General features: G+C 50.9%; 1 protein-coding gene across 7 annotated transcripts in view; it reads right to left on the bottom strand.

Annotated features, from left to right (window-relative positions):
• TSTD2 (thiosulfate sulfurtransferase like domain containing 2) overlaps positions 1 to 12,903 on the bottom strand; it is a 40,892-nt gene that overhangs the window by 13,997 nt on the left and 13,992 nt on the right. For 4 of the 7 annotated variants that reach the window (XM_037902391.2, XM_037902393.2, XM_027820390.3 and 1 more), the window contains exons 7-10: positions 7,242 to 7,360; positions 6,213 to 6,371; positions 3,921 to 4,059; positions 573 to 2,207 (exon numbers count right to left, since the gene is read on the bottom strand). In XM_037902391.2, coding sequence (XP_037758319.2) covers positions 1,978 to 2,207; positions 3,921 to 4,059; positions 6,213 to 6,371; positions 7,242 to 7,360 — 647 coding nt within the window. In that variant the 3' untranslated portion in view covers positions 573 to 1,977. The other 3 variants (XM_043547661.1, XM_043547662.1, XM_043547664.1) reach the window with 3 other exon arrangements.

Genomic DNA, 12,903 nt, shown 5'->3' with positions numbered 1-12,903 from the left:
ACCTGGTTGAGCGCACGGCTCACCTGGGCGGGAACAGGTGGGGCTGCTATAAAGCCTCAGAGCTGAGGTGGGGGTTGCAAGGAGGTGAGCCTGCAGGCACACTCCCTGGTACACATGGGACAGTAGGAGCCTGACAAAGGCAGGCTTGGACACAGTCCAGGGAAGGAAGCGCAGTAAGGGGTGACAGGGACAGACCTGACATGCTGGGTTGAGGGTCCCTGGGTTGGCGCCTGGTGTAGAGGGCAGGCCCGGATTTCCCTGCCAGCCAGTGCGGGAGTGGTGCAGTCAGTGCAGTGGAGATGGACACTGCCTGAGACTTTGAGGAAGGGAGACTCTGATAATAGCCCGGAAGGGGAGGCCCATGGGGACTGGACCAGAGGGCTAAGCCATGAAGAAGCAGTGCTGCAGAGAGCGAAGGGCCACAGTGCAAGTGACAGAGGCAACACACTGAACGACCGCCGGATGGTGGCGAGCTAATTCCCCAGATGAGCCACGAGGAGGCGCTGCTGAGCAGCGAGTAGCAGACTCCATGATACTGAGCGAAGGGTTTTTTAAAAGCCATTGTCAGGACATAGCACTAAGTGACTTTACCGGTCATTAGTACGGACGGGGGGATACATTTCAAAGGGGATTTTCTTCACTAGTGACAAGTCTTCCAAGCGATTAATAAAATCTCTTTACAACCTCGGCATTGTCAGTGCTTGACAAACCTGGCTCAAGAGAAGGCCATCTGGTGAGCCTGGCCCTGGCCCAGTGACTTTAGTCAGGGCATCAAGTGATGGGACAAATTCCAGCTCTAGTTCCGTAGGTTCCTGAAGGCCTCCTATGCCTTTAACAAGGGCTGAGAGTCAAGTCTGACATCCCACAGCAGCAGAGCGACACAGGTCCATGCCGATAAGTGTAGCAGCACCACTCTGGGTCCGTGGAGATGCATTTAACCCCTCGGGATACACGGATCTCATGTGTCCATTGTGTGCAATCACGCGGGGACTCCACACATCACCACTCCTACTCCGATGATGCTCATTAATATTTACATCATGTCCCGTGCTTTCCTCAGCAAATCGCTGCATTTCAATGCATTTCAGAACCCCGCCAGTGTTCTGCAGCACACACCGCACGATGCAAGTCCTGGGCTAAGGGCTGTATCTTGAACATTTAAAAACTCCGTCACGTGAATTCCCTTCTGCACGGTAACACCTGGGCACTGACTGCCACGAGAGAGGGGCAGCGAGTGGGTTATACTTCTCCCTCTTCCCACACAACATGCCCCGCCAGATGAACTTGACTGAGGTTGTACATGGCCGTTGAGTGTCGCCAGCTTTTGCTGGGATGAAGTCGTGGGTCCAGGTTCTAGTCTCACACCTGCTGGTTGCTAGTGTAAACCCAGGGACTTGTGTAGCTAGCCTGACTTACACCAGTGTAAGGGAGAGAAGTCTCAGGCTGCTGGTGTTTACGTGGAAAATAGCCTCAACCACAGTCTGTTTGTGTTCCCAGTGATTAAAAGCCTGCTGCTTCCATCTCCCTAGCCCGTGCAGAGTCTGGGGGGTGGGCCCAGGATACACACACGGCTCAGTGATGGTGGCAAAGACAGCATAGACCTTGCTGGTTCCTTCACCTTCTGGCTCCTGTTTGGTTGTGAGTGGCCGAATCCCATGGCATGTACTGCACTCATAAAGTTCTCCCTGGCGCCCATCACATTGTGGGAGGCAGAACAGTAACTTCAGGGCAGCGGGAGGAATCCTGTAGCACCACTGTTGTTTGACGCTCCATTAATTTACACTTGGCCAGGGGGTAGTTCATGGTGCAATCAAGCGCTAAAGAGACACTGGGGCTGAGCGTTTCAAAGCCACTTCAGGGGTCTCAATGTACAAATCCAATGAAAATAACTGGGAAGCAGGCACTCAAATTTGGAAGCCCCATACCCTAGAACGCGAGTGTATATTATGGAGTGTCTCATGTTTTCCTGTGCTTCTCTTACATGTGTTTGACTGGGACCCGCTGCCGTCTGTCCGTGCATTCACATTCCTCCTTGACCATCCATCCAGAAGGGTTTGAAGCCAGCTTGAGTCCTTTCTCCTGACAAACGGGACAGCAAGCTGTGAATCCCTTCACTCGACAGCTTGGGCAGGTCAGGACAAGCTGCCGGCAGTGCAGGCTGGAGCACAATTTGTACTGATCCCATAGCGTCCCGCAGTACCTGCATTCTGGGGAGAGGAGAAGTGGAGTTAAAACCCATCCTGCCCTGTCTATCCCACTTGCACTGGGGGCACTGTGGTCTCCTGCTAGGCAATCCTTTGCCACAGGGCTCTGCCTTAAGAATGTCCGGCAGTATGGTCTGAATGGGCTGCAAAAAGTCATTCAAATGGTGACCCTTCATCTTCCAGGGTATTGCATTCACGCTCTGGCCCTGCTTCCCTGCCCTTCCTCGCCAGAACGAGAGCTAGCCCCTGCCCACAAAAGGGGCTTTTTACTTTGATTTCGATGTTAACAAGCTTAGGACAAACTCCTTCCTGCCATCCAGGGCCCCATGCGCAGGAGCTGGCTGTCCCTAGGCAGTAGCCCATGCCTCCTTGTGGCTATCGTGTACAAACAGGAATGGTAGTGCTGTATTTGGAATCTGCTCCCAGGCTTGGGGGGACAGAGTCCTAGAGGCTACACATCCCTGAACAACCCAGAGCACTTGTCCTTTACTGAGCAGCTTTCCTCCCGACTCAGCTGCACTGCTGGGAGCTAACCCTGACTAGTCTAGCATGTAGCTGTTCGCTGAGCCATGCCGCTTCCCCTTCAGTCCCTCTTGAGCATGGCCAGGGCTTCAGAAGGACATTTTATTCCCAGCACAAAGCCTGTCACCTTCAAGATGGATAAACTTATGGCAAATGAATAAGTCGAGTCAGCTGCTATTGAGCTCACCGTGGTTATCCATCTAGAGACAGCAGCACCATCCTCAGAGCATAAGAAAGCACTGACTCCACTTCAGATGCAGCAGACAAGCCACAGGCAAGCTTAGCCCAAGTCCTTTGTTGGTCACTTCTCACCAGCAATGTCATTCCAAGCTGGAGCTGAACAGCTGAAGAGCAACACCAGCTGGAAAGCCAGGGAGTGTTCACTCATCTTCAGCTTTTACTAGAGTGAAATACAATTCTCTGGGCTGCGTAAGCCTTGAAAGCTAGAAACAGCCGAGCACCCCATGGGCTGTTGCTACCAGATTTTCTTCCATAGTGTGGCAGCCTAAGGTTAGTGGAGCCAGCTCTGTGTGGTGGTAGAAGAGTCAATGGCTGGCTCAGAACGGTTTGATCAGTGTAAAGGGGTGACAAAACCAGTACTGAGGGTAGAAGTGCTAGCGACCTACATTAAGAAAAGGAGGACTTGTGGCACCTTAGAGACTAACCAATTTATTTGAGCATAAGCTTTCGTGAGCTACAGCTCACTTCATCGGATGCATACTGTGGAAAATACAGAAGATGTTTGTTTTTATACGTACAAATCATGAAAAAATGGGTGTTTATCACTACAAAAGGTTTTCTCTCCCCCCACCCCACTCGACCTACATTACAATCTGCTCCTCCCCAGTGGGACAGTGTGCTGTGCTGTCCACGACGTCACAGAAACATTATCTCATGGCCCCCTGCCCTGCCAGTCCTGAGTACAGACAACCTCCCCTCTCACTCCTGATCACAGAGCGTCCCTGTGCCATTGGCTGTCAAAAAAGCCGTATTAGGAAAGCATTCCTTGGATTTTTAGCTGTCTTTAAAGCAATTCAGTAGCTGGAAACAAGGCAGCAAGGCCAGCACCCCTGAGCCCAACCTGCTCTCTGCTGTAGGTGCTCCCCAGACCACAGTGTGCGAGCCTCTGTCCTAGAGGGCTCTGTGGTGACTATTACAGCTCTTGTTCTGTGATCTGAGATGTGATGGCCCTACCTGCAATGACATCTTCATTGGAAGAGATGGTGTAACGTTCGTCAAACACAAACAGCTTCCCCCGGTAGAACCCATCGGGAAACTCCTCCAGGTACTTGTGGATGCCGCCCTTGAGCTGGTAAACCTCCCTGCATACAGCCTGTTTAAAACAAAGCACCAGAAAACCCAGCTTAGGCTGTCCCAGCCAGCTTGTGCCAGACTGCCCAATGCTTAAACAGGGAACTAGACCCCTTGGAAAAGGAGCAATATCCCAGTGACAGCCATAAGACACTATGCATGTGCCCACGGTCAGTCCCTACTGGGTATTACTGTGGCTGCCAATATTGAATAGCGGCTGATTGACATGGATCCAAAGGGTCACTGCTTTTGTGGTTCATGAATGGTGTTTGTGGTCTGGATTCTGAAAGAATCCAGATCAGCTCCAGGGCCAAGAGGAAGCTATGTTGAAGAACGGTCGCTGTATTATACAGTAAAAGCTCTTAGGGCCTGATTCGCCCATTGCTTACACCAGTTTTACACCAGTGTAATTCTAGGGACTTCAGTGGAGTTCCTCTGGGTTTACACTGGTGTAAATGGATCAAGCCTCAAATCTCCAGAGAAAGTTTATCTGGACTGATCTCTTGCTCTCTCTGGGCAGGGGATAAGGAATAGAGGTGTGAGAGAGGGAGGACGGTCATGTGAATGGGGTGCTAGACTAGGATCTGGGAGATCTAGACTCCATGTCCAGCTCTGCCACTGATCCACTCTGAGACCTCGGGCCAGTCACTTAATCTATCTAGTTCCTGAGTTCCCTGTCTGTGAAAGGGGGATAAGCCTTCAGAGCTTCCTAGGAGTCTTGTGAGGATTAAGCCTATGATTGTGAGGTGCTCCGATAGTGGGGTGATGACAGCATGGCACAGGGCAGCTGGCCCCGAAGGCAGTCAGCTCCCAGCCTACCTGTGCCAGGCTCTGCTGAAGAGGAGCCAGCCCAGACCCATCTGGGGATAACCGACAGCCTAAGCAGCTGGGCAGTAGTTAATCAGTTAAGGAACACCTAGGCCTTATGAAGGATGGTGTGGGCTCCGGCAGGAGAGAACACAGGGAGGAAGTACCTGGGGCATGAACTCCTCAGGAGAGCTGGCTAGGCAGCTGCTCCCACGGGGCGTTCCCTAGACAACAGAGGCTTCAGGGAAGAGAAACAGTCCCCAGAACACAGAAAGAGAAAGCTCCTAATGGGAGAACTTCTCAGGGGAGCTGGTGAGAGGGCTCACTGGGAAAGGAAACATGCTCCTAAGTGGGAGAGGCTCTGAAAGGGAGGAAGGATGCCACGTCTCAGTGAAACCTGATCCCAATGGAAGGACTTCACCAGAAAGCAGCAGGAGCCCAAGATCAGAGGAATTATGTGTTCTTCTGAGAAAGGGCCATCACAGAATCACAGGACTGGAAGGGACCTCGAGAGGTCATCTAGTCCAGTCCCCTGCACTCAAGGCAGGACTAAGTATTATCTAGACCAGTGGTCTCCAAATTTTTTGGCTCATGCACCCCCAGGTGAAGACCGGAAGACCAGCCGTAGACGCGCCGCCGACGGAAGAAGACCGAAGACCTGCAGCAGGCAGGCCGCCGGAGGGCAATACCAGCTGTGGACGTGCAGAGCTTCCGCAGAAGAAAAAAAAACGGCGGAGTACCGTCCAGCGGCGCTCCTGCTGCCACGCACCCCCTGGGATCATCTCACGCACCCCAGTTTGGAGACCACTGATCTAGACCATCCCTGACAGTGTTTGTCTAACCTGCTCTTAAAAATCTCCAATGATGAAGATTCCACAACCTCCCTAGGCAATTTACCTACACTTTGAGCCTGGGCCTCAAGCTTCTCTTCCCAGAAAACAGGACCCCGGAAGTACCTGAGTCTGTCCTCAGCTGCAGGAGGTGCATGTGTGTATATGACATTCCTCTCCACCCAAGCAGGAAGTACACTGAGTTACCCAGCATTCCTTGCACAACAAACACAGGCTCTACATAGGTCAGACTGTACATGGAGAAAGGGGGGAGGGGGGGCTGAAAATTGAGATGCCCCCCCATTGTGATTCTCATTTGACAGCAGGCTCCAATGGAATGGTTGTTTTGGGCACATGCCTTCTGCCCTTTTTGATTCCCACCAGACGTACAATCATATGGGCCTGACACTCCATCCACCCTATAGAACACAACTTCACCAACCAGCAACAGAAAAGGCCACCCCCATATAGTCCCTCCCAGGCTTGGCAATGAATGCCCCAAGCCCCTGACCCAGGTGCTCTCAGAATGGCTTCTCACCTTGCTCCTGAGGTAGGCGGAGCCACGTTCACAGCGGATCCCTCCTGTACAGTACATCAACACGCGCTTGTTTTTAAAAAGCTCTAGATTTTCATCTACGTAGCTGGGAAAGTAGCTGAACTTCCTGATGTCTGGAGCCAGGCAGCCCTGGAAATGACCCTGTAACAAGAAGAGATGGCTGTGTGATCGACAGCACTGGCGAAAGGAGTGGGAACATTGGTTGAACTAAAGAAAGAACCAACCGTATGGGCCTGACCCTCCAGGTCACTGCAGCTACTTTGGCTCCTCAAAGGGTATTTAGGCACCTAACTTCCATTGATTTCAATGGGAATTAGGTGCCTAAATACCTTTGTGCCTCACAGCATCTGGATTCTGGTTCTATAGCCAAGACATCCTACCCTGTCACCCCAGTGTGAACGGGATCCCCTGGGGAGGGATAGCTCAGTGGTTTGAGCATTGGCCTGCTAAACCCAGGGTTGTGAGCTCAATCCTTGAGGGGGCCATTTAGGGATCTGGGGCAAAAATTGGGGATTGGTCCTGCTTTGTGCAGGGGGTGGGACTAGATGATCTCCTGAGGTCCCTTCCAACCCTGATATTCTATGACATAACACTGAGGCTCCTCCCTGCGGCTGGCACAGAGGGCGCGGCTGGAGGATGGGGACTTGGTCAGGATGTCTCTCTGCTGCACTGATGGCCAAGACAGGGTGGGCTTTGGCTGTCTAAACCAGATTTGAATGGCTTCTCTCTGTTGTTAAAGCTTTGGCATCCCCCGTCTGTTTCACGTCAGACTACACATGCTGCTCCGCTGCTGGGCACTGAGCTGTCGGGCCACCCTCAGTACGGCACTGAGAAGCCAGGCAGGTCCTTTGCTGCTTGAGGCAACGTACCATTCGTGAATTGGCACCACCAAGCTGCAAGGTAGCATGGCAATCCCTTCCCCTCAGTCACACCACCCACACATGCGGACAGGGTGAAATGATCCCCCCAACCACCAACAATACCTCACAGGGAGCAAATACTCAGACTTACTATTTTACTTTCATAAAAGTTCCTGCAGTCCAGTAAAATGGTGTCGCTTTGTGCTTGAGGAGCCTGAGATAAATATTTTTCTACTTCTTTATGAAATTCCTCGGGGGATAAATGGATTCCTAAAAATAAAACACATGGAAAGAAGCGCTGAAAAGCTGAGCTGTTTTAAATGCTGACCAGTTTAGCAATTCCGCTTGGCCTCTCTCCTAACCCAGCAGTGACACATGTGCATGACAAGCTTCTCTGGGAAGTGAGCGCTACTGGAATGTCAGCTGGTCTCAGCCCAAACGTACTGGGCAAATTTATCTGTAATGTCACTCCACAGGCTTCAGTGAATGAACAAATGCATCACAGCATGAGTCAAGGGAACAAAGGATGCCAAGCTGCCATCTGTCTTATAGTGGGCTGGGTGGAACAGCAGTGCTGAGCCTTTGCTGCCTTGCCCTGTCATTTACATCCCTCGTGTGCAAAACACTGCCCTGCTGACTGGTGGCACTTTACACTCACTCCACCTGGGTGTAAATTGTGACACAAGGTGCAGGGCTGGGGAGGATCAGGCCCTGAATGGTCTGGGCTAGCAGGGTCTGAACAAAGGTCGCACAAAGGTATCCCCACCTGCCGCCTCTACACTAATGAGCCTGCCCTGGAGGAGGTATCAAGAAGTGGCTCATACAGAGCCAACCTGCTCTGTTACGTCAGTGTAAGCCCAGACGAACTCCACCTGCTTTCCACAGCATCCAAGCAACAGCACCCTGGGCATCATGTGTCTTTGTAGAGGGCTCCGTCACATCTAAGGGAATAGGCTGGCTCGCCTGCCCGCTGGCGCCAAAGATTGGATAACAATGCCGTGTTTACAGAAAGCTACCTTGGGGGACAGCACACGTGCTCATGAAAGGTGTTGCACTGTCAGCCTTGGAGAATGAAGCAGATCAGGGTGGCCCAGCACTTGCTAACCTACCTCAATCCTGACCTGGATGGATGAAAGAAGAGCTTCGTCCAGGCCCATTCAGTACTCACTCTCTGTACGATGATGTCAAGGGTGGGGAGGGGCTTGGTGGTCTCCAGGGAACTAATTTAAGACCATCCAAGAGCCATGTAATTGCTGCCTTAGACGGTATCTGAATCAGTGGCTTAGCAGTGAGCAGCTCTGTAGCTTCATTTGTAATGCAGATGTTTACGGTCGTTCGGGTCTACAGACTACTGGGGCCACTGTCCGCAGGCAGCACCTAATGCTTTTTGGACATGTTGCAAGGATGCCACAAGACGTTCCAGCAAATGCCATTCTCAGGGTGGTTTGTAACATCCGGGACAAAATTCGGCCAACTGAGGGGAGGAGGCGGCCCAGAGGCAGACCCTCCTATTACATGGGTTCATCATGTCTGTTCCGATGTTGGACTCTCAGGCCGTCAAGACTTTGCAGTTGTGCAGGAACGGACCAAATGGTGAACGATCGCTACAGCCGACTGTCTGGCTAAGTGTTGAAGAAGAAGCTCTGTAGCCCACTACCAATCACTGGAGCCATACAGTCCCTCTTTGGTGGGCTTGCTCAAGTCCCACAGACTCTGGGTATTCTAGTGTATTGTGCTACTATTCTACTATCTTCAAGGGATCCTTTACCTTTTTGGAATGAATAGAATCATAGAATACAGGGTTGGAAGGGACCTCAGGAGGTCACCTAGTCCAACCCCCTGCTCAAAGCAGGACCAATCCCCAACTAAATCATTCCAGTCAGGGCTTTGTCAAGCCTGACCTTAAAAACCTCTAAGGAAGGAGATTCCACCACCTCCCTAAGTAACCCATTCCAGCGCTTAACTACCCTCCTAGTGAAAAAGTTTTTCCTAATATCCAACCTAAACCTCCCCCACTGCAACTTGAGACCATTACTCCTTGTTCTGTCATCTGCCACCACTGAGAACAGCCTAGCTCCATCCTCTTTGGAACTCCCTTTCAGGTAGTTGAAAGCAGCTATCAAATGACCCTCATTCTTCTCTTCTGCAGATTAAATAATCCCAGTTCCCTCAGCCTCTCCTCATAAATCATGTGCTCCAGCCCCCTAATCAAAAGTGAATCCCTCTGCTGGACTCTTTCCAATTTTTCCACATCCTTCTTGTAGTGTGGGGCCCAAAACTGGACACAGTACTCCAGAAGAGGCCTCACCACCAATGCCAAATAGAGGGGAATGATCATGTCCCTCGATCTGCTGGCAATGCTCCTACTTATACAGCCCAAAATGCTGTTAGCCTTCTTGGCAACAAGGGCACACTGTTGACTCATATCCAGCTTCTCGTTCACTGTTACCCCAGGTCCTTTTCTAGCCGCTCGGTCCCCAGCCAGTAGCAGTGCAGGGATTCTTCCATCCTAAGTGCTGGACTCTGCACTTGTCCTTGTTGAACCTCATCAGATTTCTTTTGGCCCAATCCTCTAATTTTTCTGGGTCCTTCTGTATCCTGTCGCTACCCTCCAGCATATCTACCACTCCTCCCAGTTTAGTGTCATCTGCAAACTTGCTGAGGGTGCAAGACACGCCATCCTCCAAATCATTAATGAAGATATTGAACAAAACCAGTCCCAGGACCGACCCTTGGTGCACTCCGCTGTGCTTACAGACGCTCTGGGACATGATATTGTGGGGCAGTGCACAGCTGCACCACAGATGAGGTTGCACCAATGTCTCTGTTTAAAGTCCAATTTTCAAACCTCTTCAAATTCCACAAATAATATCAGATCATCTTGAAAACTGGTACGTCAGCTCCAGGCTCAGGGCAGTTTGTGATGCAAATCTGGGGTCATTTGGGCCAGAGATTCTCTGCCCTACACTGCCCCAAAAGACTTGTTTTTAAAATTCCAACTTTCTTCTAACACTTTTTTGTGCAGAGTTGAGGGGCAAAACCCATGGATAATATCTATCTGACTCTTATAACATGTGCCCGCCCCAGCTGAGATCTAGTGACTGGTACCAAGAACAAGCTGCAACACCTCCTAAATAAAAAATAGCTCTGATTCCAGAGAGTGAATGCCAGGCCCCTGCAAGGGACCCTAGCACTACATGTAGGATCCTGGCTGGAGCTGAGAGAGATTCTCACTCTTGGCACACCCTGGACTCTAGGGGAATGGATCTGCGCTGCAAGCCAGGAAACCAGGCATTCAAGCCTCTTCTTCCACGACTGCCACACGTGTGTCTGTGCCTCTCGCAACCTATGTATGAGTCAAGCCTCCAGAGCAGCATTGCCCCTATCTTAGAGGTAACAGAGGCGACAAAAGGTGGAGCTAAGAATAAAACCCAGGTTTTGGATACAGCAGATCCAAGTCTCAGCCACTCAACCTCTTCAAATGCACATGCCAGATCTATGGGCTTGTGCAGCCTGTCTCTTACTCCTGCTCTAAACACTAGCCCAGACTTCCCTTCCAGAACCAAGGAATCCTGATTCTCAACACTCTGCTGCTTTCTATCAACTAGCTGCATAACTCACTGGCAAAGTGTGTTAGCTCAAGCAACGCCAGGCTGTAGTATGGTTCTGAGTCCCCTCTTCAAGCCCTCCTGCTGAGCCCTGGGGGGAGCACTGGGATGTCCCAGGATGGGACTTCTCCTTTGGCAGTTAACATTGCAACTCAGTTTCTGTTTAAAACCAAATTTTACATCCTCTCTAAAATCCACCAAATTAGGACAAATCAGCCTGAAAATTGGTAGGTCAGGGGCCTGGCAGCAGCTCTACAAGGTCACTTCTGGCAGAACCAAGATTAGAACCAAATACTTCACATAATAAAGCCAGCGTGTAATCTCTTAGCCAGTTGGGCTTTGAGAAAGGCTAAGCCAAATCTATGTGCTTGTCTCTTCTGTCTGTGTTGGTGCATGTGGGATTCCTGCACACCCACCTCAGGGCCTGGTGAGACACACCGATTAAGTGCCAAACAGCTGCGCACAGGATGGGATGCCTGTGCAGCGAATGAGGGAAGCCTGGCCTGAAAGAAAAAGGATGGTTCTGTGGCGAAGGTACTGGAGAGGCTACGGCACTACCTGACTTTGCCACACACTTCCCGTGTCAGCTACTGTTCTGCTGCTGGAGAACAGGAAACATAGAAGTTATGTTTATTCCATACTCCTCCTTTTCAGTTTGCTGGTGTTGCCCTGCAGTATAATCCAAGAGTGGCTGGCCATAGCACTCATACAGTATAGCTGAGAGTAACTTGCATGCTGGAGGCTGGGTGTGGGCAGACCAGAGGTGGTGGTTCTCTCAGCCAAGCAGTGTAAAAAGCACCCCAGGTCGGAGAACTGAGGGGATACAACATTTAACAGTCCAGACTGTTCCCTGAGTAATGTCACACAGAGGCCTAGGCGAGAAGATCCCAGTGCAGGACTGGGGCCATAATTTGCACTAATCAGCTTGCAGTAAAGACAGCATGAAATAGACTTCACGTATCAATATGATATTCTACAGCAGTAGAACAGCAGAACTCACAGTTAGGGCCTGATCCTGCTCCACTGAAATCAATGGGAGCTTTGCCATTAGCTTCAACCAGAGCCAGACTAGGGCCTTAGGCCCCAGTTTAACAAAGCACTTAAGCACATGCTCAAAGCTAAGCACAGGCTTAAGTGCTTTGCTGAATTGGGATGTTAGGATCTGTTCCAAAACCTAGTGTGATAGACCCAGGCCAGTTGGGTACAGCAGAGTAGTCGAAGGCAGATATACTGGCCACTGGGTTAACAGTTTTCTGTTCCCTGACTGACATGCTAATGAGAACACCTGACTCCAATTAACCTGCAAAGAGTCAGGAGAGGCCATTAAGCTAATGTGACCACCTGACTCTAATTAAGGCCCCTCTGATAATTATAAAAGGGCTCACTCCAGTCAGGAAGGGAGGAGCCAGAGGAGAGGAAGTGCAGCTGAAGGGCTGGTTAATGAAGACACCTTCAAGTCATTAGTAAGGGAGCCCTAAGATAAGGGTGAAGAAGGGAGAAGCAGGAGAGCTGTGGGGAAGTGGCCCAGGGAAACGTAGCAACTCTGGCAGTGAAAGGTTGGCTGCCAACAGTTGCTACCATTAGGGTCCCTGGGCCGGAACCCCGAGTAGAGGGCAGGCCCGGGTTCCCCCCAACCCACCACTACAGAAACACCTCCTGGGAGGGGAAAAGAGGCCCATCAGGACAGGAGGCTAAACTGTTTTGGCATGAGGCCGTAGGAGCAACAGAGACCATGGGAATTCTCTCACCAACCTCCATTGCCGGCTTATTATGAAAAGGGCTCAGTAGACTGTATCCCTGACCCCAGAGAGAGAAGGGCTATGTGGAGGGTTGCAGTGAGCCTCTGAAGCTAGCATAAACCGCCTGGAAGCGCGGGACCCATGGGGACAAGGTTGGAGCTCTGCCACACTAGCGACACCAAAAGAGGGTCGCCCATTGACCCCAATGGGCTTTGGATCAGGCCCTTCGTGTAGAGTTTGGACCAGAGGAATTAACAACAGGCTACCTGCAGCAATGTTAGGCTCTTTGTGCACTACCAGATGCAGCAGCAATCTCTACCAGTCTCTCAGTATTTGTGCCGGGAAGGCAATTTCAGAGCGGCCTGAAATATCCACATCTCATGCATATTTAAAGCAATTATAAATATTCCTTGTGCTCAAAAACTCCTCCAAATCATTCCATTATTAATTATATATATTTTCTCCT

This window comes from Chelonia mydas, chromosome 5 (assembly GCF_015237465.2).
Source record: "Chelonia mydas isolate rCheMyd1 chromosome 5, rCheMyd1.pri.v2, whole genome shotgun sequence".
Taxonomy (NCBI): Eukaryota; Metazoa; Chordata; order Testudines; family Cheloniidae; genus Chelonia; species Chelonia mydas.
This window is presented reverse-complemented; position numbering and strand designations above follow the sequence as displayed.